Source organism: Amphiura filiformis, chromosome 9 (assembly GCF_039555335.1).
Source record: "Amphiura filiformis chromosome 9, Afil_fr2py, whole genome shotgun sequence".
In the NCBI taxonomy this organism is placed as follows: Eukaryota; Metazoa; Echinodermata; class Ophiuroidea; order Amphilepidida; family Amphiuridae; genus Amphiura; species Amphiura filiformis.
The window spans coordinates 49,722,584-49,750,485 of NC_092636.1; the positions used below are offsets into that span (position 1 = coordinate 49,722,584).

The 27,902-nt window shown below is 37.9% G+C and overlaps 2 protein-coding genes across 2 annotated transcripts; one reads left to right on the plus strand and one right to left on the minus strand.

Annotated features, from left to right (window-relative positions):
- Positions 1-4,579: 4,579 nt before the first annotated feature.
- On the plus strand, positions 4,580-22,914 carry LOC140161093 (DOMON domain-containing protein FRRS1L-like). Its single transcript, XM_072184480.1, has 5 exons — positions 4,580-4,938; positions 12,373-12,498; positions 19,888-20,062; positions 20,500-20,622; positions 21,551-22,914. Exons 1-5 carry the CDS (start codon positions 4,903-4,905, stop codon positions 21,601-21,603), a joined length of 513 nt encoding a protein of 170 aa, XP_072040581.1. The 5' UTR covers positions 4,580-4,902; the 3' UTR covers positions 21,604-22,914.
- Positions 22,915-24,996: 2,082 nt separating this feature from the next.
- LOC140161094 (galanin receptor 2a-like) lies at positions 24,997-27,777 on the minus strand. The gene is made up of 2 exons (XM_072184481.1): positions 27,097-27,777; positions 24,997-26,675 (listed from the first exon to the last, which is right to left on the minus strand). The coding sequence occupies exons 1-2, from the start codon at positions 27,101-27,103 to the stop codon at positions 25,471-25,473; spliced, it is 1,212 nt and encodes a 403-aa protein (XP_072040582.1). The 5' UTR covers positions 27,104-27,777; the 3' UTR covers positions 24,997-25,470.
- Positions 27,778-27,902: the final 125 nt, after the last annotated feature.

Here is a 27,902-nt window from a genome sequence, read left to right on the forward strand (position 1 = left end):
CAACTTGTTGCACAAAATCAACTAAAGTGGGAACGTTTACAGTGTATGTTGGAGCATAATTAATATGCCACCATTTTTACTTACATCAGAGAAGACAATCCGGTATATTTCACTTGAAACAATTCCTGCCAGATGATATTTCCGAGTTTGTGGAGGTCGCCATTATAATTTTGTATTTTGGGGTTGGGCGATACTTGATACTTTGATACCGCCGATCGGTACTGTGGGTCGATACGATTAATTGGTATCGGCCATACGATACCGGTAGGCTACTTTTGACAGAATATAGAAAAAATAAAATGTATTATTATGAAACGTATTGAAAACAAAATTTTTCGAAAATTGAAAACAAATAATTATAAGCAAATATTCTAATCTTTCATTCTCGACTTCACGCCGTGGGGGGGGGGGGGCACTCGGCAACTTTGGTGGTGATGACGCGTATGTAGGGCTGGATAAGACCCCTTTTTCAGCATCGCTGTCACCCAAAGACCCCATATTTTTTACAAACACATGCTCTGTCACCCGAAGACCCTATTTTCCCCAGGCGGCGAATGGCATGATCGAGCCGGCAACTTGTGAAACCGCTCGGCCGTATGGCATTTTCCATATACCGCTACTTGGTTAGTTTTGTGGGGTTCATTATCGAACCCCAACGGTTTAACTTGTATTTATATTATTTATTAACATAGGCCTATTTGTTTGTGATATTTCAATCGTTTTAAAATTTCAAAATAATCCCATTCAATTACACGGTTGAAGATGAAAATTTACTGAATTTAGAGAATGCAATGCGACCACCACCTGATTTTTCCATTTGATCTGTCACCCAAAGACCCTTACAAGTTCAATTTGAACAGCAACTTTCATTTATCACTGATTTTGTTACTTATTTTGAAAAAAAACAAACAATGAAATTTGAAGCCATTTAGAACTAGAAATTCGATTTTCGAGGTTTTTGCAGCGCTGTTTCGGCTCTCACCCAAATATTCCATTTAAAAATAAGGTCATGTTCTCACCCAATGACCCCATATTTTTTACATTTTGCTCTCACCGAATGCCCCTTAGTGCGAAAGTGCCAGCCCTACACCTATAATCCATTTCATATTGAAGTGCCCCCCCCCGGACTTCAGGTAGCGAATAAATTGTGTGGTATAGTGATTTAATTCCAATGGATTGTCCCCGGGTTTGTCTATGGGATATACTCAGCGGCATACCATGCGTGATATGTGCGAGATATTTCGAGTGATAGAGGTGAAGTTTATGATGTTGTTTTTTTTTTGCAAATTTCCAATGTTTTTCGCCTCCAAATGTATTGGGAACTTTCATAATGATTGCATATTAAAGACCCATTCAGTGATCCCAGCGCAAGTGTAAAAAAATTAAAATTGTTTGAAGGAAAAGTCATTCAAATTGTCATTTGGTATTTTTGAAATGACAAATTTGGCAAAAAAACGAAAAAAAACCAGCAGTACTGACGAAGTTGAAGCCAGTGGCGTAGCTGCCAAAATTGCCTGTTTGGGCCCCCGCCCCCTGGCGCTATTTGGGCCCTCCCCCTAGCGCAAGGAAAAAATAGGAAACAGGAGGGAGAGAGAGAGAGAGAGAGAGAGGGAAAAAAAGGAGAGGAGTGGGGGGAGAATGGTACTATATAATATCAAAATGTGTTGCTTTGGGGGCGCGCGCACCGATCATCTCTTTTTTCTCTCTCTCTCTCTCTTCACTTTCTCAAACCACCGGGAAAAAAATGGGTCAACCTTTTCGGGCTGTTGAGGAAGGGCAGCTAAATTTTTGTTTGGTGGATTTGGGCCCCGCCCCATACAGGCTTGCCCCCCCCCTGGAAAAAAAATCCCAGCTACGCCACTGGTTGAAGCTCCATTCAAATACACAGTAGCTAATTTAGATAGGCCTACTATCAGTATCTAAATTACAGATTCGTGTAAAATGTCTTTCGGCTGAACGACTCGCATAGGCTATGTTTAGCACATCTATGACAATGACAAAGGTACCGAAATCTGAATTTTGATGATTTTTACGATCGTCTGGATGAGCAAATCACTGAATGGGCCTTTTAACTATTTTATCATTAAAAAAAAAAAGAAAAATCTAAAAATTTAAAACGATCGTACATTAAGGCCTTAATTAAAAAGAAAGTTGTAAACTTGTTGCATCTAGTTGATTAAAGTGATGTTTGCTATACTGGTTTTATTATCACCTGTGTTGTTTGTGTTTACGATTCGTAATCCCACGAAGAGTAAGTTTAGTTCGTTAATGTGGTAGGCCTACAGCCACACGTACCCCATCCCCTGAACAAGCACATCCCGACTCATTTCAGGCGCGGATTCAGGGGAGCGCCGACTGGCCCGAAGAGAAGAGAAAGGGGGCTTTCGCCGATTTATGTTTAAAACAATTGCTAAAATTGTCCACCAAATCGCTTCAATTAGATCTTCCATTTGCACAAGTTTCTTACTTCTGAGGGGGGACATCCCCTCAGACAACCCCTGCGTCGCGCAAGCTTAGCTCCGCAACCATTCTTTTTTCATTTTATTTTATTTTTCTAAAAATTCGGCCCCACTCCCTGACTGCTCTGGATCGACAATCGGTAACAAAAGCTGGTATCGCCCATCCCTATGGAGATTGACATAGACGTATTATAGGACTGGGAGCGAGTCTAATACGTGTGAGTAACGGCAGAAACCGGTTGTGAAGAAGACTACGTGGATCGCTACAAAAATAAGCGTCCTTAACAACCTGTCAACTTTACGACAAATAGGTGAAAAATTACACTTTCACGATGTGTTTTCATAATCGTTTTTATTTCACATGATCCGTGCATATATCGCCTCGCTATAAATGGAAAAATATTTTTTTAGACCAATCAAACCAATACATGGGTGTAGTACGCCCTTAACGTATATTCATAATAAGTTCTTATACTTAATTTCTGTTTCATTTGATATTTTCGAGATAGTCATTCCCGTTTCCGTTCATTCCCTCATCCCATGGGACTCCAAATCTGGTACCTCGCTCTTCCTTCCCATGACTAATTCCCCAATTAAAGATTCATAACAATTTTGTCCACTGATGTTCTAATGTCTGCAGAAAGTAAAATACGGGCAAGTCTATTCTGCAGAATCTGAAGCTCATTTTTGTGGGAAGCACTAAAATTTGACCAAACAGAGCTGCAGTAGTCAAAGTGAGGAAAGACAAGGGCTTGAGCAAGTGTTTTGACTGATCTAACAGGGATACTTTTTCACTCTACAAATAACACCAATACGTTTTGATACTTTTGAAGAAAGATAATTAACATGCTCATCCCAAGAAAGATGTGGATCAAATGTAACTCCTAAATACTTATACTTATCAACTCTTTCAATGCTCTCACTTTTGTAAGTGAGGGTGTTTTATAATTAGATAAAGCTTGCCTTGTTCCAAACAACATCAACTTCGTTTTCTTAGTATTTCGCATTAAGATAGTGTCACACTAGCAATGGATAAAATTAAAAACAGGGAAAATATGACACAACATCCAATGGGGTAATAACACAAGACATATAAACAAAGTTAAAAATCTGGACATAGATTGTTAACCATTGTTGGATTGACCTGAAGCTTACGATGTGATTTCCATTGAGCTTTTTGTTACAATTAAAATTAAATTAATTAAATGTAGGCCTATTTAGTACACATATTTCAATTCAACTTTCAAATGAAAATTTGTGAGTATTTCATGGTATTTACCACTTATATTTCCCACCCGGTTAATTATTCCACACACGCAAAAATTACCAGCATTTCAAGAACTTGCCAATGAAATAAAACATTATCTTTAGCCTTGGCGTTGTCTTTTTCAAAGCCAGTTCTTGTTTAGTTTTATTCAGCACTAGGTCACAGAAAGCTTACTGAACAAATCAGCCAATTTTGGGTCATATTAGGAGTATTATGGAGTGGAGTCATAGTAGGAGTCACTTCGCCCCAGGGTCTCTTGCAGTCCTGGGTACGCTTTTGAAACGAATAACCATAACTGCTGCTCTAGTTATAGTATGCTCTGTATAGGCCTATTCAGTCTACGCAAGCGAGCGCAGTATGAGATATACACTCTAAAAACAATTGCAAACATAACACTATTTGAGCACAACACCGAGAGAATGTCCCCAGTTTGGCATTGAAATCGCCTATAACGCGGCCATTTTGAAAAATGGGCTTGGTAAAAAGAGGCTGGCAAGCATGTTTAGCACTGCTCGTGAAAAATTTGCACACTATTTTAGCCTGTTGACATGATAATATTTTAACATTTCCGTTGAACATTGAACAGTTCAGTTACTTTTAAAACTTCAGGATGTTATTAGTAATGCAAAAACTTAAGCATGTATAAGGAAAGATGTGTTAACATTTTAAAGTATCGAAACATTGATTTAAACAGCAATGTTATGTGTTATAATGGCGTTAAGTGTTAAAAATAGCGTTAATATATCAACACTTGCTTTTAGAGTGTATTGACACCTAATATGTGTAAATATAAAAAGTATATATAGCTTCTATGTTTTCTGCTTTACCGTTACGTGTTAGTCGATCATGACTAGGCCTATATCATTCGTCAACAGCGTGTACTTGAAGCAAGACGTGAGATTTGTTTGTAGTGTAAAACATTACCTCCCGACGAACTGACTGATCGAGACACTCGCGAGATGCAGTTCTCCATGCAGACCGTTCTAGGGTTGGTAACTATTCTTACCTTTAGTGGTGTCGTCGTTTCTTGTCCTCAAGGTCATGGATGTTTCCGTTCTCCAGAAGGATGCGGTGAAAGAAGCGCTACTATGTGTGATTTGTTAGTTGCTTGAAGGCTAATAATGTCAATGGCATTGACTTCATCCTTCGCGCCAAAAACAAAGGAACTGCTCCACGATGGGTTGCTGTTGGTTTTCTCTTGATGGACACATGGTAAGCTCAATTTGCATTATATGTTAAAAAATAAGGGACTGTTCACAAACACTTGTGGATGCCTGATGCAAAAAAAATTTCATGACGAAAATTTTTCGGCCCCCCTTTACAGACCTCAAAAATTTCAGGCCCCCCTCCCCCTTTTTTGACATGCAATTATGGGTCAACCCCATAGAAAAGCATATAAACTTAATTTGTCCAGGAAAATGTGTTGTCATTTTTTCAGGCCCCCTTTAGGAGGGTCAAAAATTTTCAGGCCCCCCTTTTTGCATCAGCCCCCCCTAACAAGTGTTTGTGAACGGTCCCTAATTATCAAGCTCGAATCACGTGATTTGATTTTAAACAAATTCATATCATGATATTGGCCATAAAGATGAATAAAAACAGCCGTCTCTCAACACGCGATATAGGCCTACCCAATTCCCGGGCATTGAAATTGTCTAATACGTATTATAGGAACCAGTATAAGGCTGACGACAATTGAGCACAAATAACCATTACGTCATTGCACTAGAAAATTCCGGCGCTGGAATTTCGAATATCGTGTGTTGAGAGTCAGCTGTTTTTATTCATTTTTATGGTCAAATATGAATTTGTTTTAAACTCGTACTTGATAATTATTTTTCTAACATATAAGGCGTATAATGTTATGATTGCCGGAGACTTCCTTTAAGTAAGAAAAATAAAAAGGTTTCTCATGTTTGATCATGTCTATAATTGCCTTGATTTATTTGACATTACTTAATTTTGCTGAGATAATTGTTACCCGATTGTTTTATACGGTATTAATGCAAAGAAGTAAGTTTAAGTAAGTTTATACTTATTACACATTCACCAAGTGTTTCTAAAAGGCTGCTAGAATAAGAAAAAAATTAATGCTAATTTTTTGCACATGCTGAGGAAGCCTGATTACCTTTTTAAAATAGCCGAGTGGGAGTGTTTTCAATGAAATATTATTTGTGTAAAAACTGAAGCATCATAATTATGTATAAAAGAAAATTTGAGTTAACTGTGCATCATAATTATATAACGATTCGTGATACCCAATCGTGCTACAGTTTATGTGCTTTAGTTGGCAGAGAATTTAATTTCAATTGTATATACGCCAAAATATTGTCTGAATTTAGTAAAAATTAACTCTGAATTGATGGTGAAAATTGTATGTAAAATTTACATAGGTGCCCACTAAAGATTACTGTTTCGTCTTTAATATTTTAATATCTAAAAGAAACTTTGGGGACCTATGTGGACTTTTACTATCAATCGCAAAAATCCAGACGGTCTTTACAAGAAAAATGGTAGGCTCCCTACCTTGCAAACCGACGCGATGTCCTGAACACAGAACAAGTGCACAAAATAAAAATCGATTAGGTATTGTGAATGTATCATAGGCCCCTCGTATTGTTTGTATGCGCTTGTGAATTATATTACAAGATTATAGTGGTAGCTCTATTATAATACACATTAATGTTTGTAAGGTGAATTCCGAAAATATGGTACGCTTTCTCTGTCTTTATATTTTTAATTCTATACACGATATGTTGAAGTTATGTACCTACTGTCTGTTCAATTAGCTTAGATTCTTGAATTTGTAAGATATTTGAAAAATAAAAAATTGTGGTCAAAGTCATCAAAGAAAAGTGTTAGCACAGCCTTAGACCTAACGTGATTTATACTTTTCAAATTCTAAAGTTCAATTTAAAACCCCATTTCTTTTCAATTTTGGTCTTTTCCCGCGATATTTTTTTTAAAAGCCGTAGAACGTCGGGTACCATAAACTTTTTGGAATCGATCTATTTCGAGCAATGGGGACGAATGTCACAATGCGCAGAGATGGTATTTATTCGGCCATCCGCATCAGGAAGTATTGTCCAGCAAAATATTTGCAAGTATGCTTAATTTGTGTTGAAACCCTACTGTCGAAACATTACGTTATTATTTATGGGAACTAAGGTTTTCTAAAATAGGCCCAGCTGATATAAATACATTCCTTGTGTATTTATTTTAATTAATTAATTAATTAATTTATTTATTATTAATTTATTTATTTATTTATTTATTTATTGTGCGAATGGGTCTGAGAATGGGTCTGATAAGGTGTAGGCCTATAGGCCTATTATAGAACTACATATTTATTTTCAATTTGTTATTTCGTTTTGTTTGTTGAATACAAGCTGAAAAAAACCTGTGAAACAAAAGAACTTTTATACAAGAAAATATTATTTAAAACAATCAGGTTACAGAAAACATTTCTTGTAGAGTTACTGTATCTGAAAATGTCAAGCGAATGCGAATATTCTTGGGAAGGAATGGTGGTATTAAACAAAACTCAATTTACATTGTAAACCAGTTGAAATGAAAACGAAATCCATAATTTTAATGTCCTTGTTTAGGAAAAAATAATGCTCAGAATAATGTATGCATAAAACGTACTCGCACCATATAATTTCGTGTAACAAAAACCGGTGGACCATCATCACCTATTTAACCTATCCAATAACCGGAACGGTATAACAATTGAAATGGCAGGACAGATTGGTGGACAGATTGTTTTGCTAAATTGGATAGGGTCTATGCCCTAAGTTGAGAATGGACCGTCCCTCTCGATTTGTAAAAAGGTCGCGAACCCTTTCGGTGGACCCAAGTAACTGCCCAAATTGAGGCAAAATTGAAAAGAAATGGGGTTTTAAATTGAACTTGGGAATTTGAAAAGTATAAATCACGTTAGGTCTAAGGCTGTGCTAACACTTTTCTTTAATGACTTTGGCCATAATTTTTTATTTTTTCAAATATCTCGAAAATTCAAGAATCTAAGCTAATTGAACAGACAGTAGCTTCATATTTCAAATTTGCTGCTTGACAATCGGTGGCCGAGCGGTCTAGCGCATCGGAACCATACATACGACGTTTAATAGTTCAATAGCCAGAAATGGGACTAGCCTAATTTATGTATGGCGTAGGGAGAAGTGCTATTTGACTAAACGATTGACTTTGGGACAACGACACATGCACCAAATGAATACGATTTCTTGCAATCAGCTCTAGACTCTAATACAGGGTGAGTCAAACAAAGTGCAATAGAGAAAAGAATCCATTTTATTTAAGAAAAGGGGGGTCATCGAACATTTTTGTACGGGGTGTGCCACCACGCAGACTTTCGGATGCTGACTTTCTCTATACCTACTTTTTGCTGTTTTTGCTACCCATCAGTATACAGGGTGAGTCAAAAAAAAGTGCAATAGAGAAAAGAATCCATTTTATTTAAGAACCGAGTTGAATTTTTTAGGTTTTAAAACATTTTTTTATAAATAACATATCCATTAGTGAGCTTGTGTGAAAAAATCAAGGAATTAGCATTTACCCCCGGGGGGGGGGGGGTCATCGAACATTTTTGTACGGGGTGTGCCACGCAGACTTTCGGATGCTGACTTTCTCTATACCTACTTTTTGCTGTTTTTGCTACCCATCAGTATACCAATTTTCAAGAAAAAGCACCCAAAAAGCACCAACATTTGCCATAATTGGGCGCTTTAAGGGCACTTTTGCCAAAATGCGCCCAATTGGGCGCATTGGTCTCCACTGAAAACCCACCCATCGATATACCAAAATCGCTGAAAAGGTACCCCAAAACCGTGGCACATCCCCGTATACCTTCAACCAGGAAGAACCCCCCCGGGCATTTACCGTTTTGTTTTTATGACACATTTATAGCGATACCCAATTTTACTGTTTGTCCAAGAGACACCTAAAATTTAAATGTCAGCCCACTCTGTGTAAGGTAGATTTGGAACAACTGCCAGTTTCTTAACATCATTGACATTGAAATAAAATGGAGCACCCATAGTGTTATTGCCCTTGGTCTTGTTTAAGGAGAAGAAACATTATTTGTTGTTATTTTCACTTTCCCTTTATTTTAAAGATGTTTATTCTCTATCAAAACCATATAAATTTGTAGGCGGGTTTTTCAAATGTCGAAATGAAATGCGCACAAATTGGAGTGGAGTGAATTACAAAACATCCAGTAAGTTGGACATATTGGGATTAAAAAAACTGGAGTTGGAGTCGAGTGAGGTATGAAGAACTTAAAGTAATGTTAGAAAGTTTGTTTGAACAGAAATAAAAATAACGCAAAAATCAACCTTATATAAGTTAAGGTCAGTTTCAGAGCTGGTGCATTTATCGTGCATTGTGTGCTCCCATTCAAAATACATGGTACCTCGTGGACAATAATGAAATTGGGTATCGCCGCAAAAGTACTCATAAAAATTAAACAGTAGAAGCAAGTAAGTCACTTCATTTTTCCACAGAAGGTGACTATTGCGTGTGACATTTATAGAAACTTTCAATAATGGGAAAGTTTAACTTGGTTCTTACATAAATATAGATTATTTGCTCTATTGCACTTTTTTGACTCACCCTGTATTATTGTTAGCGGAAACACCAATCACTCCAAATTATTGAGCAGTTATGTTCATGCCCCATTACTAAAACATAATATTCGTCATTGTAACATTAAGAAACATATTAATGTACAGGAACATTATTGCTATATATGCACTTCCTGGCTGGCCTTATATTTCCCGGGGATGTTTGATGACTAGTAAGACTGAATCCCCAACTGACGTAATGACAAGTAAAAATAAAAGTATGTTTCTCGTCCGGGTTTTTAAAAATGAGGAGGATGAGGGGCTTTTTATTTTCTATTTTTTATTGGAAAACGACACTAAATACCTGTATTTGGCACCATATTTTGGGTATTCGACATACATATTGATATCTGAGAAAAAGGAGGAGGCCCTTTTATTTTATTGTTTTGAGAGGTAGACCCCGCTAGTGATCACAAAACTCTTCTTAAATGATGTATTATGCATTTACAAAGCCGTAAAATAAGTTTCAACTTCTGAAACATCTTTTTCAACAAGTTATAACTGAAAGTTTACAAAATAAAAAGAAATTTGAAAATCTTTAAAAAGGAGGAGGGCACGGACGAGAAACATGTATTTTTTTTACTCGGCCTAATGGCAGCTATCCAAAAACAAACGAACTTGTATGTACTATGAGAGCTGAAACAAAATTTGGAATTCATTTGACATAAAATCTACTTTGTAATCCCTCTTTCCCTTTTTAATTCAAATTTGGTATGAAAATATCAAATATCAAAATGTTAAGAAAAAATTTGGACATTTCACGCTAGGGTTATCTACAACTTGAATCCTTAGAAGAAATATGTTTTGAAAATATATTTTCAAGAAAATTCTTGAAGTTCTTCACCTTTCCTTTTATCGAATCAGTACTTTTGTCACAATTTTCTGGATTTCCTACATACCCAACCCGTAGGCCTATACCTATACAAACCGCGAAAGACCGCCAACGGGCGCCAAGTATCAACAAAAACATTGAGGCCACAGGCCCGAGGTCACTCCCATTGTGGCCTGTACACCATCCGCGATAATGAAAACGCGTAAAAGGGTAGTTTTTCGTGGGTAGGTACGATACGCGCGTAACGCGTTTAGGGTGTCAAAAACATGAAATATTGGAAAAAAGGGTAGCAAAATTGCAATTGCTAATACGCGGAAATGAAATTTAGGGTATAAAATTTGATGCAAGGAATAAAATCCCTGTTTAGGGTATCATCTTAGCCAAGGGTTAAATCCTTGTTTAGGGTGCTTTTCAAAAGTTCATTATCGCGGATGGTGTACAGGCCACAATGGGAGTGACCCCCCCCCCCGGGCCACAGGGCCAGTAGGCTCTCACATACGACGACTAACATTCCAAGTGGGACCCCAAATGAAGGACCCGTAGTGCAATTTAATGTAAATTGACACCACAGGATATTTAAGGTTAGCCGAGAGTTTTTCATGCGCTTGATTTCAGAGGGGCGTAAGTTCATAACAGAAACAGCCATGCAGAAAATGAACAAGCGTACCGGGACGTAGGCCTACTTACAATAGAATATCGATCCACGGTCAAGACATGAAAAGGCTATGAAACTTGGCTTAGCTCGTGCCCGGAGCTCGGATGCCGGGGGGGGTGGCACAAGCCGTTTTCATTATAAATTTTATAAATTTTAAAATTGATTGGGGGCACTTCGTCATAATGTAAGGGTAGGCAACAACAACAATATCAAAAAGCAATTATTTGTAAATTATTGATGAAAATCAACAAGACAGACTTTAGGCCTACAAATTTCTGAATTATATAAAGTGAAAAACAATCAATCACGATTCACTGCACTCAGCGAATCAATCAAATAAAACTAAAAAGAAAGGAGCAAGAAAGAATAAAGAAATAGTGAAAAGAGAAAGAAAGAGAGAGAAAGAAAATGAACGAAAAGAAAGAGAGAAATGAAAAAAAAAAAGAAATGAAAAAAGAAAGGAGAAAGAAAAGAGGAAAGAAAGGAAGTAAAATGAGAAAAGAGAAAAAGAAAAGAAAATTCAGCCACACGGAGACTCGAACCCACAAAAATAGTTCATATTAGATTCCCAGTCCAATGCTCTATCCACTCGGCCATAGATCAGCTTACGCAATTGACTGTTCTCAAAGCGGATGATATAACAATAATTGGATGCAATTAACATGATTACAATCGCGTCCGCATTATGGCTCTTAGAATAAACACGCATGTCGGCGCTGAAATTTTGAACGAACTGATGGAGGAAAACCTCGTTTTTTGCAAAACTAGCTTCAATTTGGAGTGAAAATCAAATGGAATAGCAATTGGCAGAATGTTGAGAAATAATGTAGGTATTCAGATATCTAAATTAACGTCTCGTAATCAAGATATCGATAATTTCACAAACCAGCTTTTTCTCAAGCAAATTCTCCAAAATTTTCCCCCAAAACGGGTTTTTAAAATTTAATCGGTACTGTATTTGGTTCTTCCCCATGGCAACATTATTTCTTTGATCGATTTGTAATACAACACGAAAAAGAAGAAAACAATCGCTCGGTGTGGATTTATACGGAGCGCACATTTGAAAAAAACCTCATGGAACGTGTTTTTGATCTTGTGAACATGTTGGGTAAAAATGCTTTCAACGAAGGATTTTCAAATTTATTCTAATAATTTGTATATAACACACACAAAAATGTTAAGCTACATCCAATGCACCAACATTTCACTCGCTGCGATATTTGATTACTGAGAAAACTCTGTTTTAGAGAACAACTTTATACGTCTTTTATACGTTTTTTATACGTCTCTTTGTGTAACCTTAAACGTTAAGTCCATTCCCCCTTATAGCCCATGTTTTCACCTACGTATTTTCCCCCCTTTCGGGGATTTTAGTGAAATAATAATAATAACATAATAATAATAACAATAATAGCAATAATAATAATAACATTGGTAATGATGATATGATGATGATGATAAATTAATAATATCAAATAATCAATATTAATAATTATGATATCACATTTTTGGACTTTTAGGGCGATGACGATATACTGATGTGTCGCCAAACGGATGCAGGGCCTGTGGTGTTAGAGCATTATTGGAGTATATTAACATCTGGGAGACTATCTATTGTTGATGAAACTTCCGCGAATTCGGTAAACGTAAGTAATAACAGTAGTTCAGCATGTTCATAATGCTGCACTGAGAATGGTGGAAGTATCATACATTCTTTTTCAGAAAAGCATTAAAACGGGCACAAATGTTGCTTTGTGCTGAATATATTTGGATAAGGGACCAACTTCTTTCCAAGATGGCAGGAAAATGTCATCAAAGTTTAACAGTACAGGCAGGCCTGTACGCAGGATTTTTTGGGGGGGGGGATTCTGATTTTGAAAAGGTGGACTTTTTGTCAAAGGGGGGGGGCGATTTTGTGAAAAGTGGACTTTTCCTCCCCCAAATTGGGACCTATTTTAACCAAAAAAAAAGAAAAAAACCTGATTCTTAAATTCTGATACTTTTTGTATACTTTTGCAAATTTGGGGAGGTGCGGTCTTAACACTAGCAATAGCATACAGTCATAATGTCAACAAATGGAAACATTGCAGCGATTATAAATCTTTGAAGGATCTCTCAAGTTAAATTTATATTTGATTGCATAAATTCCTTTGGGAATTTCAAGAATAAAATCATAGATACGTGCGACTGCCAACTCGTAAACAAACTTGCCTACATCAAACAGATCTAGCGTGACATTTTCCTTTTCTTTTTATTTACATTACTCCTGAGAGAAAAAGTGATGACTGTATTGAAAGATATTGACATACTGTGGATTCCAGGCTCGCACCCCCAAATATGCAAAAAGTATACAAATAGTCCGAAAATATGACAATTTGCGAGCGTAGCGAGCAAAAAAAATCGGGTTTTTTACACTTTTTTGGCCAAAAAAGGTCCAAATGTTTGAGGAAAAGTCCACTTTTTACAAAATCGCCCCCTTGGAAAAAAGTCCCCTTTTTCAAAATCAGCACCCACCCCCAAAAAAATCCTGCGTACGGGCTTGGTTGATTCACAATCTCCTTTCCTTTAAAATATTGTTGCCACTCCCTGTATAGGCTGTATTGAGTCCCTTTGATATTTCTTACATTATATTAATTGACATACACCAGATCAGATCTGACAGGGTTTTTTCTTATAGTAGTAACATAAACAAAAGAAGAAATAAATGGACATTCCGTAATGTTTACAATACATTTGCTAGATACGAATTTATGTTTTCTTTGAAATGTCACTCGTGATCTAAATCTTCCAAGCTGTGTATGCCATCTTTCACAAATGCACGGGTATGAGAGATTCAAGTAAATATTGCTAAGACGTCGTTATCTCCATAATTCAAAAACCGTACAACAGTTTTCTTTTGCTCCTTAATTGAAGTAAATCATGTTTTGTCTGCGATCGCGATAAACAAACCGACACACACCGACATCGCCCGGTTAATAATTACATTACACAGCAGAGACATTCAAATAAATACCCGGGATCGAAACATGTGAATGTGCTATGCACGATTTGATATTCAGACGATAAATCTCTGGATACCGGGGTACTGAGAAAATGAGGAATATCTCCCGTAATTTAATTAGTCTGAAGAAGCCAGATTTGGTTCCTTGCACTTAAATATATTCAGAGTGGTAGATACAACTAGAGACATGATCAGACACTGAAAGCTGTAGCAAATGGCATAATGCCCTTCATTGAAGAGGCAAATCAGAAGTCGAACACCCCTCCAGAAGATACCCACTCTATGACTACTAAGCTGATTCAAAGCTGGAAACCGTCTCCATGTGAAGATAAAGAAGACGAACCAGCACAAGATACTCAGGCCTAAATATTCCTCAACGACACTTTTCATAGCTGTACACTAGTCCTGCCTGCTGCCTTACATCGCCCCGGGTGGACTGTTGCAACGGTGTGGCACTTGCTAGTGTAACAAGCTGATTTTGTTCGTGTGTTAGTTAGACCGCAACAAGGTGATTTTTCCTATTTTGTCATCTCCCAAGAGAGAAATACACCAGGAGTGCTCATCTTAAGAAGGGTGAAATTAGACTCCAAAGAGTTGTGCGCACTTAAAATCGATTTAACCCACCAGAGTCTGGTCCTAAGTCCAGAGACCTCAGAGAATCAATCAATTTATTCAAGCAGTTCAAGAAATAATTCCCAAGACACCTTCAAAGAGGCATTATAATGGAGTGCTCATCTGTATAAGGGTGAAATAAGGCTCCGAAGGTGACTGCGCTGGTGCTCTACCAATGAATTACTTCTCAATAGAACCTCAGGTGGATACCTGTGACGACCAGGAAAGGACTGGTTGGCTTGTTGGTAAAAGTAACCATTCTGACAATTGGAAAGACAATGGACAGCTGGGAAAGACCGCTGGCGCCGGGGAAATAGCCGGGTTGATCTAAAGACAGGTTAGCAGCCTATAGATCTCCGAGTCATTGCAAATAAAAGTCCTATAAAGAAAACTCACCCCACGGTCCGTGCGAGAGCGGAGAAGATCGGACCACTAGACGGATATTACGGCAACGACTTTGGACCTCTCTAATCGACGGAGAAGTTGTTCAGATACGGAGAAACCTGGTGCAACCTGTCCAACTTGTGGAAAGTCGGGTTTAAAGAATGTCAAGCTCCATCAGACATGTGCATGATGAGCTCATCGCAGCCAAGCTCTTCAAACGAAGGCCAGCATAAGTCGAGCCAGTTGTCACACCCAACTCAAGAGGTGCGAAGACAGGGTAAAACCCACAGCACTTCTAAGACGACAGGCAAGAGCTTTCATCACCAAAGACAGACCAAAGAAGCCCACTTGAACTGTATGAATAACACTGTCAAGGAGTACATTAACATACCAAATCCATCAGATGACAAAGTTTGGAAAGCCTTGGATGATCAACTCTATGAGGAACTACCAACTGAAATAGGTGGCTCACCAAAGGAACTACTTACCAACCTTGAGAACCTTGTGTACAAAAGGTTAGTAGACAGGTTCGGTGTGAGCCAGTATCATCAATGAGGACGAGTAATAAAGCGAAATCTTCCAGGCAAGAGAGAAAACTAAGAAACCTGAAGAAGGAAACCAAACGTCAGTTCAAACAAGCCCTGAAGAAGGGAGACAAAAACTGCTAAGGAGCTGAAGAGAGATTTTCATAAGCTTATTAGATTACATAACAAAGCAAGGAAGCTGGAACTGAGAAAACTGGAGGATGCCTCAAGTGGCAAAGCTCACAATAATTTTAGAAGGAATCCACACCAGTTTGCTAAGAAACTTCTAAACCAAGATACAAATAGAAATCCAACATTTCAGAAATCTGCTGCAGAAAAGTACTTCAATTCTGTCAACAATGATAAGAAACATGGATACAAGTACCACCCACTGAAAGGGATGAAAAGACCACCATGTCCTAAACAACCCTTCAATACCAAACCACCAAGTCTCACAGAACTGACTAATTATCTTATGAAACGAAGAAACTCCAGCGCTCCAGGTATCAATCGCATCCCTTACTTAGTGTGGAAGAAGTGCCCTAAAACAACAGAACTCCTCCACGAAGTAATCTGCAACATCTGGAGAACGGGTGACATTCCGATGAGTTGGCGGGTGGGAGAAACAATTCTTATTTCCAAAGATGAAAATACATCTGAACCTGCCAACTTCAGACCAATCACAATCAAGAATACAAGTGGTAATCTTGGAATGGGACTCCTAGCTCAGAGGACGATAAGCTACCTGACTGAGAATGAATATATTGACAAATCCATCCAGAAAGGGTTCATGGAGAAAATATCGGGATCTGTAGAACATACTGAGGCACTTTCCGAGATACTCCAAGATGCCAAAAAGAATGGAAAACCGATTGTGACAACGTGGCTTGACCTACAAGATGCATATGGTACCGTCCCACACAACCTCATCCAGTTTGCATTAGATTGGTACCATATTCCCGACCACATCAGGAAGATGATCTTTAACTACTATGATGAAAGCTACATCTATGTAAAGACTAAAGAATGGACAACAGATTGGATACACTGCAGCATAGGAGTATTTCAGGGATGCCCACTATCTTGCATCCTATTCCTGGCAGTATTCAACCTTTGCCTTGATCTTCTTGACCAACACAGCCATCTGGGATACTGCATGAAGGATTCATCCATCAAATCTTCAGTCAAAGCTTATGCTGATGACCTTACTCTAACTGCAAGAAACCCAGAAGACTGTCAGAAACTGGTCAACGTCGTTAATGACTTCCTGAGGTGGACTCGATCAATGAAGGCAAAGCCAAGCAAATGTCGATCCCATGCCATGAAGAGATTTGTCCCAAATACGTAACAAAAGCAAGAGGGACATAAAACCCAATATGTGGCATACGATCCAAAGTTGACAATAGATGAAGAAGAGATTGCATATATCCACGACCAACCCATGCGATTCCTCGGCAAGCTTATCTTCAAAGATATGAAAGATAAGGAAATCAGAGAGTCTGTAAACCAGAAACTTACCGACATGCTGAAAAAGACGGACAAAATCCTACTCAATGGAATCATGAAGATGTGGATATATATAATGCAATCGTACCCAAAATGACGTGACATGGGAGTTTACCATCTACAACTTCCCAATCACATACATCGAGGGCTTGGAAGCTACCTGCACAAAATACTTGAAAAGATGGGCAGGAATAAGCAGATGTACCACCAACAGTGCTCTATACAGAAGCAGGAAGAAGTATGGGCTTCACCTTGAAAGACTCACCACTTCTGTAAAATGCATGCAAGTCACCAAGCACCATCTCAACAAGTATTCTTTAGATGGAAAAACACAGACTCTCTACAAAGACTGCCTACAAAGAAAAGCAAATCAATCAAGGTGGAACGGAGTCAGAGAACTTGAACAAAGAGAGCGACATCTGATACTGAATGAGATGTGCAGAGGTCAAACAGACAGAGCAGGCCTTGGTTTCAAAAAGAACCAGAAACTGTTAAGAGACATGAAACCCCAAGAACACAGGAAATGCCTCACTCTGGTAAAATGTCTGGTAAAAGACGTAGATGAAGATGACATGCTTGTGTACCTCTATGGCTGCGCCAAACAAGGACAATGGCTCAGATGGCACTCTGCCATGCAAGTAGATACATCTTGGAAGAAGCTCCTTTATGTATGGACACCAGAGCTCCTATCTTTCCATGTCAATGCCATCCACGACCAACTTCCATCACCAGCTAATTTGAGACTCTGGGGAAAGACCAACCTCGGATCCTGCCATTTATGTCATCATAATAACTGCACTCTATTCCATATATTAGATGTAACTATTCTCTGCAGAGTGGTAGATACAACTGGAGACATGATCAGACACTGAAAGCTGTAGCAAATGGCATAATGCCCTTCATTGAAGAGGCAAATCAGAAGTCGAACACCCCTCCAGAAGATACCCACTATATGACTACTATCAAATTCCGCACTGCAGATGGTGTAACCTACCGGAATCCAGCACTGCCTCTTCCAAAAAGGGACTCAACAAACCTGTTACAGAAGGCCAATGACTGGGAATTTCTGATGAATGAGGAACATAAGTAAGTAGTATTTCCTCCCATAATCACAGAGACTGCAAAACGTCCTGATATTACAATCTATTCTGAAAGGACCAAAACAGTTATCATCATTGAGCTTACAGTCCCAATGGAAGAAAACCTGTCAAATGCCAATGCAAGAAAGAAAAGCAAAGACCAAGATCTTGTAGCCGACTGCGAAAATAGGGGATGGTGTACGCACTACTTCCCAATTGAAATTGGAAGCAGAGGTATTTACAACACATCGCTGACAAAATGCATCGCTGCTCTCGGAGTACCAAGTGGAAAGAGACGTAGCATGACGGATGTGACTTCTAAAACCGCACTCAGAACCAGCTATGTGATATGGTTATGCCGTCAAAGCAAAGCATTCCGACAGATAGACCTGATTCAAAGCTGGAAACCGTCTCCATGTGAAGATAAAGAAGACGAACCAGCACAAGACACTCAGACCTAAATATGCCAAGTGACACTAATAAATATTCCTCAACGACACTTTTCATAGCTGTACACTAGTCCTGCCTGCTGCCTTACATCACCCCGGGTGGACCGTTGCAACGGTGTGGAACTTGCTAGTGTAACAAGCTGATTTTGTTCATGTGTTAGTTAGACCGCAACAAGGTGATTTTCCAATTTTGTCATCTTCCAAGAGAGAAATACACCAGGAGTGCTCATCTTAAGAAGGGTGAAATTAGACTCCAAAGATGACCGCGCTGGTGATCTCCGATGATGGTTTAATTAAATCTATCTCTGAGGGAAGCGTGACGGTTGTGCGCACTTAAAATCGATTTAACCCACCAGAGTCTGTTCCTAAGTCCAGAGACCTCAGATAATCAATTGATGCCCACCCAAGACAAGGAGATTATGCAGTTCAAGAAATACTTTCCAAGACACCTTCAAAGAGGCATTATAATAGAGTGCTCATCTGTATAAGGGTGAAATAAGGCTCCGAATTACTTCCCCCTATTGAACGGATATGATAGTCGTTAGCTTGCGTCTTGAGAAAGAAGCTTGCGTCTTGAACTCAAAAAGTGCAGAACTATAGCGCAGCGTATAGGCTAGCTCCACTCACTCGTGCAAGCAGTCTAAAAGCACAGGGGCACAACACAGGGGCACTCACTGGTAATTGACCCGTACTAGTAGCGCTGTGCGGTGGGTATAGGAGATGAACTAGTTAGCGTCATATATCAAAAAGTATAAAAGCTCTGATTTTACTACTTGCTCTATGTTTCAATTACTTATTCTTTTCAAAATATCTGAGTTTATAATCCGGTACAAGCTTTAATAACGGGGGAGCATGCATTTGTATGAGAAAGGAAATCTACCATCTTATCCAAACTCCCGTGTTAATCCTGACTTGGTCGCGTTTGGAAAAGGAGTGCCACCAAACCGTAATAGGTACAAATTTAGTACTTTCTGTCAATCAAGTATGGTTTATTTTCTACATGTCAATCTTTAAATTATTAGCATAGTCCTTATGACAACGGTGGAGCGCCTTGATGAGTAAATGATAGCAAACCATTGAAAAATCCCCAAAACTCAGTCAGTGAAGCTCCACCCGTACATGTCAATAGCGTCATTATCGATTGGAATAGTCGACCGTAGCGGACAATTCGATAGCTCATTGGATTAATATTATCACGTGGTAAGAAATGCGCATTGGACAATCGATTACTACAATGGTTTAGTACTGCATATGTAATTATGCTCCCAAAAGTGACTTCCATTCTAACCCTTATATGTTAAACTGCTATTTTTAATTTCTGAGAAATTAATGCATTTATCAAAAAACTTTTCGGCGATTCCTACCTATTGGTGTGTATCGTTAAAGAAAACATACAAATAATCACACTTTAATATTAAAAGTAAATTATCCAGAGCGCATTAATCACAAGCGGTTAAGCGGTTTCTGATTTTTTTTTCAGGACGGTCTTTCGAATATCGCAACAATGTTTGAAAACGGCATCATCGACTGTACCTTTACCCGTGCTATTTCTGTCCTTGGCAAAGCACACATATACGATCTCAGTGAACAAACTACCGCAGACATGTTGCCTAAGTACCGGTTTTTCTTCGGAACTGGACCTGTCATCCGAGACGGTTAGTAGAATAAAACATGTAAAACGTTGAACAGGTATCTGGCATACCTCACTTTCGTTGTTTAAGGAACAGTGATGTTACGGGCAATATTAATTTTACAAGTGAGGAAATCACACTGACCAGTTCCAAGAATTACAAATGCGCGCGAAATTCACGAAATGTTCCATTTTAATACTCAAAATGAACTGAAATTAGGTTAATTTTGATTGGAACAAGAAAAAACACATTGTATATGAGGAAGGAAATTAATAATAATAATGATATTTTACATATTGCCCGTAGATCGTGAGACTGAAAGTGGATTGTACTAGTGAATTGAATAAATGAGTACTATAGTACTACTATGATACCTGGATTTGACTACTAATTAGTAACAGCATTTGGAGTAATTTAGCTACACCTTGACGCAACTTTTTATCCTTTTTGTTTAATCACAGTGGCTATGCGGCATGAAGTTGACCCATACCATACTGATGCAGGAGTGAATTTCACGCTTCCCGGTGACGTCATGGTTGAGAAACCTCATGACAGTCATGAAGGTGACGCTTCGTATATTAAATGTAAGTAATGGTACTTCATAATAAAACATATATCCCGATATACTATGGGGAGCATAATGGGAGCTTATGAGTGTGGCACACTGTGTCATCGCCCCGATATCTTCATGGCAGAAATCGCCATGATGTTAGATAGAATCCACTTGTTCTTCAATAGCCACGCATTTTGTTCCGACCTGCTTAATAGTTTTGAGACGCATAATGGGCTGCAGGACATCCGACTAAGGCTATTGACAATAGCCCGGTGACTGACCTCTGTAGATCTGAGTGGGCCTGGTACGTCATCTGCATTAGACTGCCTCCACCAGTGGTCCACATTGCGCTTGTAGCGTGATATGTTTCGTTACCCCGATTGTTTACGAATGAGGGCAGCTGTCATTTTTTTTCTGTTGATGTGTTTGTCAATACGCTCGCTTACGACTTTCATGTATTCAAGTGCAAGCCTTGAAATCGGCTTCTTTAGAAAGCAAAAATTATTCATCATTTTCTACCCCGGCATCCAAAGATTTAATGTCTGAATATCAAATCGTGCATAGCACATGCACGTGCATCGATCCCGGGTATTGATTTTAGTCTCCCTGCTGCACAATGTAATTATTTACCAGGCGATTTTGACGTGTGGCACTAGCGTTGTTTCAAGCTCTGAAATTTTATATAAACCATTCTCCATAAGTGACGTGATCTTTTATATGGTACACTCGTAAAACGATCTAGTTGATTTGACTAGATTTCCAGTGGAATAAGATCTCACTGGATTTTCCGAGTCAAATTTAACCCAAACTCAAGTCTAGAATCAGTAATTCCTAGAATCAGGTCATATATTGACCCGGAAAATCTAGTGAGATATTTACGAAATCTAGTGAAATCGACTCGGGCTTTTAAGAGTGTATCAAGTCTATAATTATCTGATTTCTATTTTTTGTATTTTCAGATTCTCTGATGCTTTTGCTGATAATGACCTGTTTGGCAGTAGCTTTCAATTAGGTGATAACCATGTATTATCTATTCATGCTCTAAAGACACTCCATTATTTTTTTGGACCTTTGGATGCATTGAAATAGGTATTAGTATTTTCGTTAAAAATCAATATCACAGTGCTGCAGTGTTTTCATGCCCCTGCAGTGAACATTGGCCTAATCCTACCTTGGACAATGTCACTGGAGTTGGAATAGATAATACTACTGTTGGTAGATGAAAGCAATAATTATTTTGCTGGAAGCCATTGTACATAACAAGGTTAACATTAGCCGTTTAGAACCCGGGGGTACTCAAGTTTGGTTTTGGTAGGGGTGTGCTGACAAGAATTTGAACGTGGACCCATCAATATACAAATTTTGCAAGAAATTTGGACCCATTGATATACTAAAAGTCAAAATTTTCGGCCTAATGTAACCCAAATTTTAGCTAGATTGAGGCAAAATTGGGATATTTTCCGATAAACTGAAGAAAATTTCCAAAAAGGACACATCCATATACCAAATTGGCTTAGAAAAGGCTGAAAATGCTACCCATGTTTGCGGCACGTCCCCGTATGGTCATTTGTACTGAGTACCCCTGGGGTTTAGAAATATGCGGACACAATAAGACGTTGCACGAAGTGGGAAACAATCTTTTGAATTTGCCGGGTTTTACCCAAATTCAATACTGCTCTCCTATGTTTACGCCACAAGTTGGCCAAAAATAGCTAATTTCACAAAAGGAGACACCTTTCCCTGACTAATCTCAGAACAATAAAAGGAAGATTTCGTCCATCTGTATAGAATCCGTTGTTCGATCAATTTTAATTCGCTAATTGGAGATTCTAACCCCATTTCATTATTAATACTAGACTATGCCATAGTCGACTTTTGATTTAAAAATATGTTATGAACGGATTCAGCTGAACTCGAAATTATACTGATGTTTATCACATCAAAATACTAGTAAATGGTTATAAAAAGTTTATATAATTAGTGACAGCAAAAGTAAAGTATACGTAGGCTTAAATTATTGAATACAACATGTATTAATACTATAATAATTATAATGAACAATTCTGATTTTAGAATCTGCCAGTTTATTGATCGCGAAAGCCCGAGTAAAAAATCGACTATGTACTTTGGATCTTTAGCAGGACTTTGCCCCGGGACTTTGTCTCTAACACACTTTGTCAATCATACTTGTTTATCAATCCAATTTAACCACAAGCACAACGCATGGACGTACAAGACGTGCTAGACGTACGTCATTCACCTAGTGAGAGTTCAAATTTCGCACCAACACAAAGCGCCGCAAAATTCCACAGATAGCTGTGTACGATGTAGTTAAAGGTAATGGCACGTGCCTGGAGGATTTAAACCATAACGAGATCTGGGCAATCACAAACCGGATCCATTTAAAGATGCATTACATCATGGCCAATTTAAATAGGCCAGAAATTAGACAGCTTATCTATAGACAACCGTGTTAAGCATGTTAACCACAATCTAAAGTACGTAGTCCACTTCGGGGAAGCTAACAAACAGAGGGAGTACGGTGACTGAAAAGATCAGCTGTGAAAATCTATCAATTGTGCACAAATTAATACAAATCAGAGTTTTAAGCTTAAATGCAATAGCCAGAGTATGCACCATGAGCAAGTAGACTACGGAGAAATCTAGTACTATAAAAGACCAAATTTCTATCGACTCGGATTGCGTGGTGTAGTGCTATGGGGATATTGATCTCGTACTACCGTTGGTCAGTTGTCCGAGTCTTGGTGGAACTTTCTGATGTTTATGTTACTATATTTTGTTAAGATGGATAGGTTAAAGAGATGAAACCAACTTGAAGTATCAATTAGTCTTCAATTCATAAATCAAAAATATTTCTATTATAATAATGAATAGCTGCTTCATGGGGTAAATCGTCGAGTCATGGTCCTGGAACAGAATGAGGGGCAACAATCTCCAACGTGAATAGTTCAAAAGAAGGTCAGATAGTTTTTCGTAGCGCCAATCTATCCCATATTTGACAAGGCAATGTCAATAAAAAAACCAACTAAAGGCAATGTCGTCAAATGGATGAACAAAAATAAATTGCCTTAAGGCGGTACTACACCACTTGGTAAATTTGTGGCTATTTTTGCATTTTTCTCAAAAACTAATAAAACACTGGTAACAAAAGTTATGTATATTATAGGGACAATGAATCCAGTTACTACACTGGTATTTCAGTGACTCAAGACTAGTATGTATTGATTAATTGATCAAATATTGGTTTTCCCTCATTTGTGACTGTAACTCCTCAACTGTTGTCTGTGCTGAAATAAAATTTTCAGTGCAGTAGTTGTAGTCCTTGCCCCTATAATATACATATCTTACTTACTTGTCACCAATGCGCTTTAATTTTTGAGAAAAATGCAAAAATAGGCACAAAATTGGCAAGGGTTGTAGTACCCCCTTAAGGTTAGCAACTATTTTAAACTGTTGCGATTTGGTAGTTCAAAGCATCTTGGGAATGGATGTGAGCTTTGGCAAAAATTGCATTGATCATTTGATAGTGAGTGTGTAGAACAATTCAATATACTTTTGTAGGTCCTGTGGTTCTTGAATTATGTTGTAAAGAGGGCTGAAACAACAACACTAATTAACAACAATAAATCAAGCAATTTTTCAAAGTATATGATTTGTAGAACGAATGAACTTTTACAAATTATCAAAGTGTTATTTTTGAATAATATAGTATTAATTATAAATGAAAGTCGATTTTTTTGGCTTCTTCGACCAAACAAAACCCTTACATGAAATATACAATTTTAAGTTATCAGTACCTGATTTGTATAGGGGATATCTTTAATAAAAATATTATATTTTACAGTTAAATTGGATTTATAATTTTTTTATTCAGTGTTGTTGTGACTCTTACAATCATGTCAACACCCCCCCCACGTTCCGATAACCTTGCTACGCCACTGATAGAATGTAGGTATTAAACGAAAATAATCGACAAATGTTTTCTTTTCTTGTTTGCCAAATTTCCAGGATGTTTGATATACAGGATGTCCCTAAAAGAACTGTATTTGCCAGGAACTGATTTTTGGGTACTTTAACGCATAAACCAAACGTAACTGAATAACTAATGATGTTGAGGAACATATCAGCTATCACATACTTTTTGACTTTTGACAATTGACCTCTCCGTTTTTTTAAATAAAAGAATTTTACGAAACTCGTTCCACGGAGTCAATATCTATCAATGACAATAGACGCATCGTGCGCTGATGATGCGCAGTGATTTAGGCCATCTTAATTTAATAGTTCGTCTCAAAGCCTTTCCATAGTTAAACACCTAATACGGAATGCGGTTTTGATTAATTTTTTTATATATTTTTTTTACTTTAATTTTTTGTACCTGTGGCTGTGAATAGACCAATTTTCATCTCTCAGGGAGGATGCACCGTGGTCAAGATAAAGAATTTTTATTGAGATTTACGCTTTAGTCTATTTTGACGTCTGACATCGTCAAATTCTGTCGGAGACTACGGGTTACCATGGCTACTAATTGCAAATTTTACCTTCGGTTCACCTTAACCGACAAAAAGATGGGTAATTTTTACCAACCACATTGACACTGAAAAGGGGTCTTAAAGATCGTCACAAAGTTCAAAAAGAAGTTTTAGGATCTGCTCACATCTTAGAGTAAAAGGGATGTGGATGTATACATACACCACTATGGTGAATACATCCCGCGATTATAATTCACAAACGTGTAACAAATGTGATATTGAAGCGCTTATTTACAGTGGTTTAAAAAATTGAAGACTCTTGAAATACCAAGGATTGTACTAACGTTGGTTTTTCTCCGTGAAGCATCCTTTTCTACATGCAATAATTATTCTTTGCCAGGCTCAATGTTGTTTGTAAAACCGATATTAAACATAGTAAACTGTCTATTGGACTTTGGAGGCAATGCAGATACGATATTGATTGTAGATAAATTATTTGTCCCATCTGTGCTAGTTTTAGAACCGGAAAGCTCTCCAGTTTCAAAGGGAGTATCAAAGAAACTATTTCTTTGCCCACCGCCTCTTCGCGAATGGAACAAGTGTTGTTTGATAGCTCGCCTGAAGTTCTTATTAGTCATGGCGTACAAGACGGGGTTGACACAAGAATTTGAAAAGGCCAATACAACAAATGCTCTGTATGTATATCCATATATATATTCGGGGGGTACAATACCGAGATTGTAGATAAGGAAAGCAATTTGATCCGGAGACCAGCAGATGATGAAACTAATTATCACATATAATAACATGTAGATGATACGTCGCCGCGCTTGTAGTAAGGCATTATCTGAATTTGTCGTTAAAACCTGGGCACGCGTCTTCAGAAGTTGGATCGATCGAATGTTTGTTACAAGCATCAAGGTAACAGGTATAAGATACTCGACAATAAAAACCGAAATTCCAATGAAAATCTGGAAACCTGTTTTATAGTAGTCGACATAGCAGGTATCATTGTTCTCACGGACAAGATCATTGTTGTCAAGGGTAAGATGATTGACGTAAATTACAAAAGTATTAAAAACGAAGGCAAAAATCCAGATGATTCCAATGATGAGTCTTGTCATTTTCACAGAGAAGAGCCTTTTATATCGTACTGGTTGAGCTATAGCAACAAAACGCTCTACTGAAAGAACGGTAAGGGTTAAAATCGATGCGATAATGGATACCCACATCACAAACGACGACCATACCACTTTACAGTAGAAACGACCTCCAGTGTTCGCAGGAACATGCGACAGGGTCGGAATCGGAATGATGCAAATTGATGTAATGATATCAGCAACTGCCAAAGCTGCGATGAATCTATTCGTAGCGCTCATCGCCAGTTTCCGAGTGTTAAGGTACAAATGTATCACCACGGAGTTTCCTATTATGCCGACAATAGCAAGAATGAGTTGGAATATTTGACGCCAATACCATGGTACTGGTACCAAGTAAACATTTGGAACCGTTGCGTTCTCTACTGTTGACTCGTTAAGGTTTGAAGATTCCATCGCTTGATATCTACTTAATTGCAATAGCTTTAAACAATCTGAAATAAGGTGAGGAAGAATCAAAGAAGTATTGATTGATGAATTCTGAAATAAATTTATAAAAATATTGAAAAGATGAGATATGCACCAAGCTTGAAAGATTTCGATTTGTTGATAAGGATTACCCCCAACACTCCTTACGACGTACCTTTACAACAATTACTAAAGGAATGTCCACGTATATACACTGCGCTACAAGTACGGCCCAACCACATAAATTATTTGCTACAACTTCAACCATGTTGCGCCAAATGTACATAAAATTATATTTTCACAAACATAAGTGCAGTTATTTGGTAGTTTCAAGGCATTTTGTGCTATACACTATGGGCAAGATTGTGCAAGATTTTAAATAAACTTGAATTGCGGACCACTTAACGTATCGTTACATATATTTGTGGGCCGCATTCAACAACTTACCATACATTCACATATCGTTTTCAAATGGCGATAAAAAGCCCAACCCGAGTTGAAACTATTAACTCAGGAAAATGTTTAGTACATATTGTGGCTCAACGAGGTACAGTAATCAAATATATATTAATTGCTTTAGTTAACTTTGGAACATTTGGAAACTATATATAGCTGGGTGTGTGGTGATAAATGGATTCATTTCGGTTTCGGATACATTAGTTTCTTCATTTGAGATATATATATATCTTCTTTCACTTCCGTATGTGTACTCCAGCTTCATTTCATTTTGACAACACGCATACTAATATAATATTACTGAAATGGTTTGCAGTTCCTTTTCTTTTTGCTTGATCTAAACGGAACAATTTTAGGTGACATTGCCTTAGGTAATGTCATTTAGTTGATGTCGGTTGAATTGGTACATACATAAGTGTACGTTATAACATTTGCAAGCACAGGAACATTATAAATGTGTATTCCTCCATGTTACGTTTAGGGAATAATTCACTCATAAAATTGTTATACACTAGTATTCCATTATATTTCAGTTCAATTATCAGAATATAAAAGGTTATTTTCTCAAGCGCCACTCATATATTTATGAGAAACGGGAATCCCCTCTCATGGTATCAAATTGATTCAAGAACAATTCAGTAAGATTAATTAATATCTTGACTCAATGCCATCATAGTCCGACGAGAAGGACCTTTTTTTCTAAGTTACCAGACTATATTCATTTCACACTGTGATCACTATCTCACATGGCACAAGAAAGACGAATCGCAAAAGTCCAGTGTTAATCTTTCTTGAAC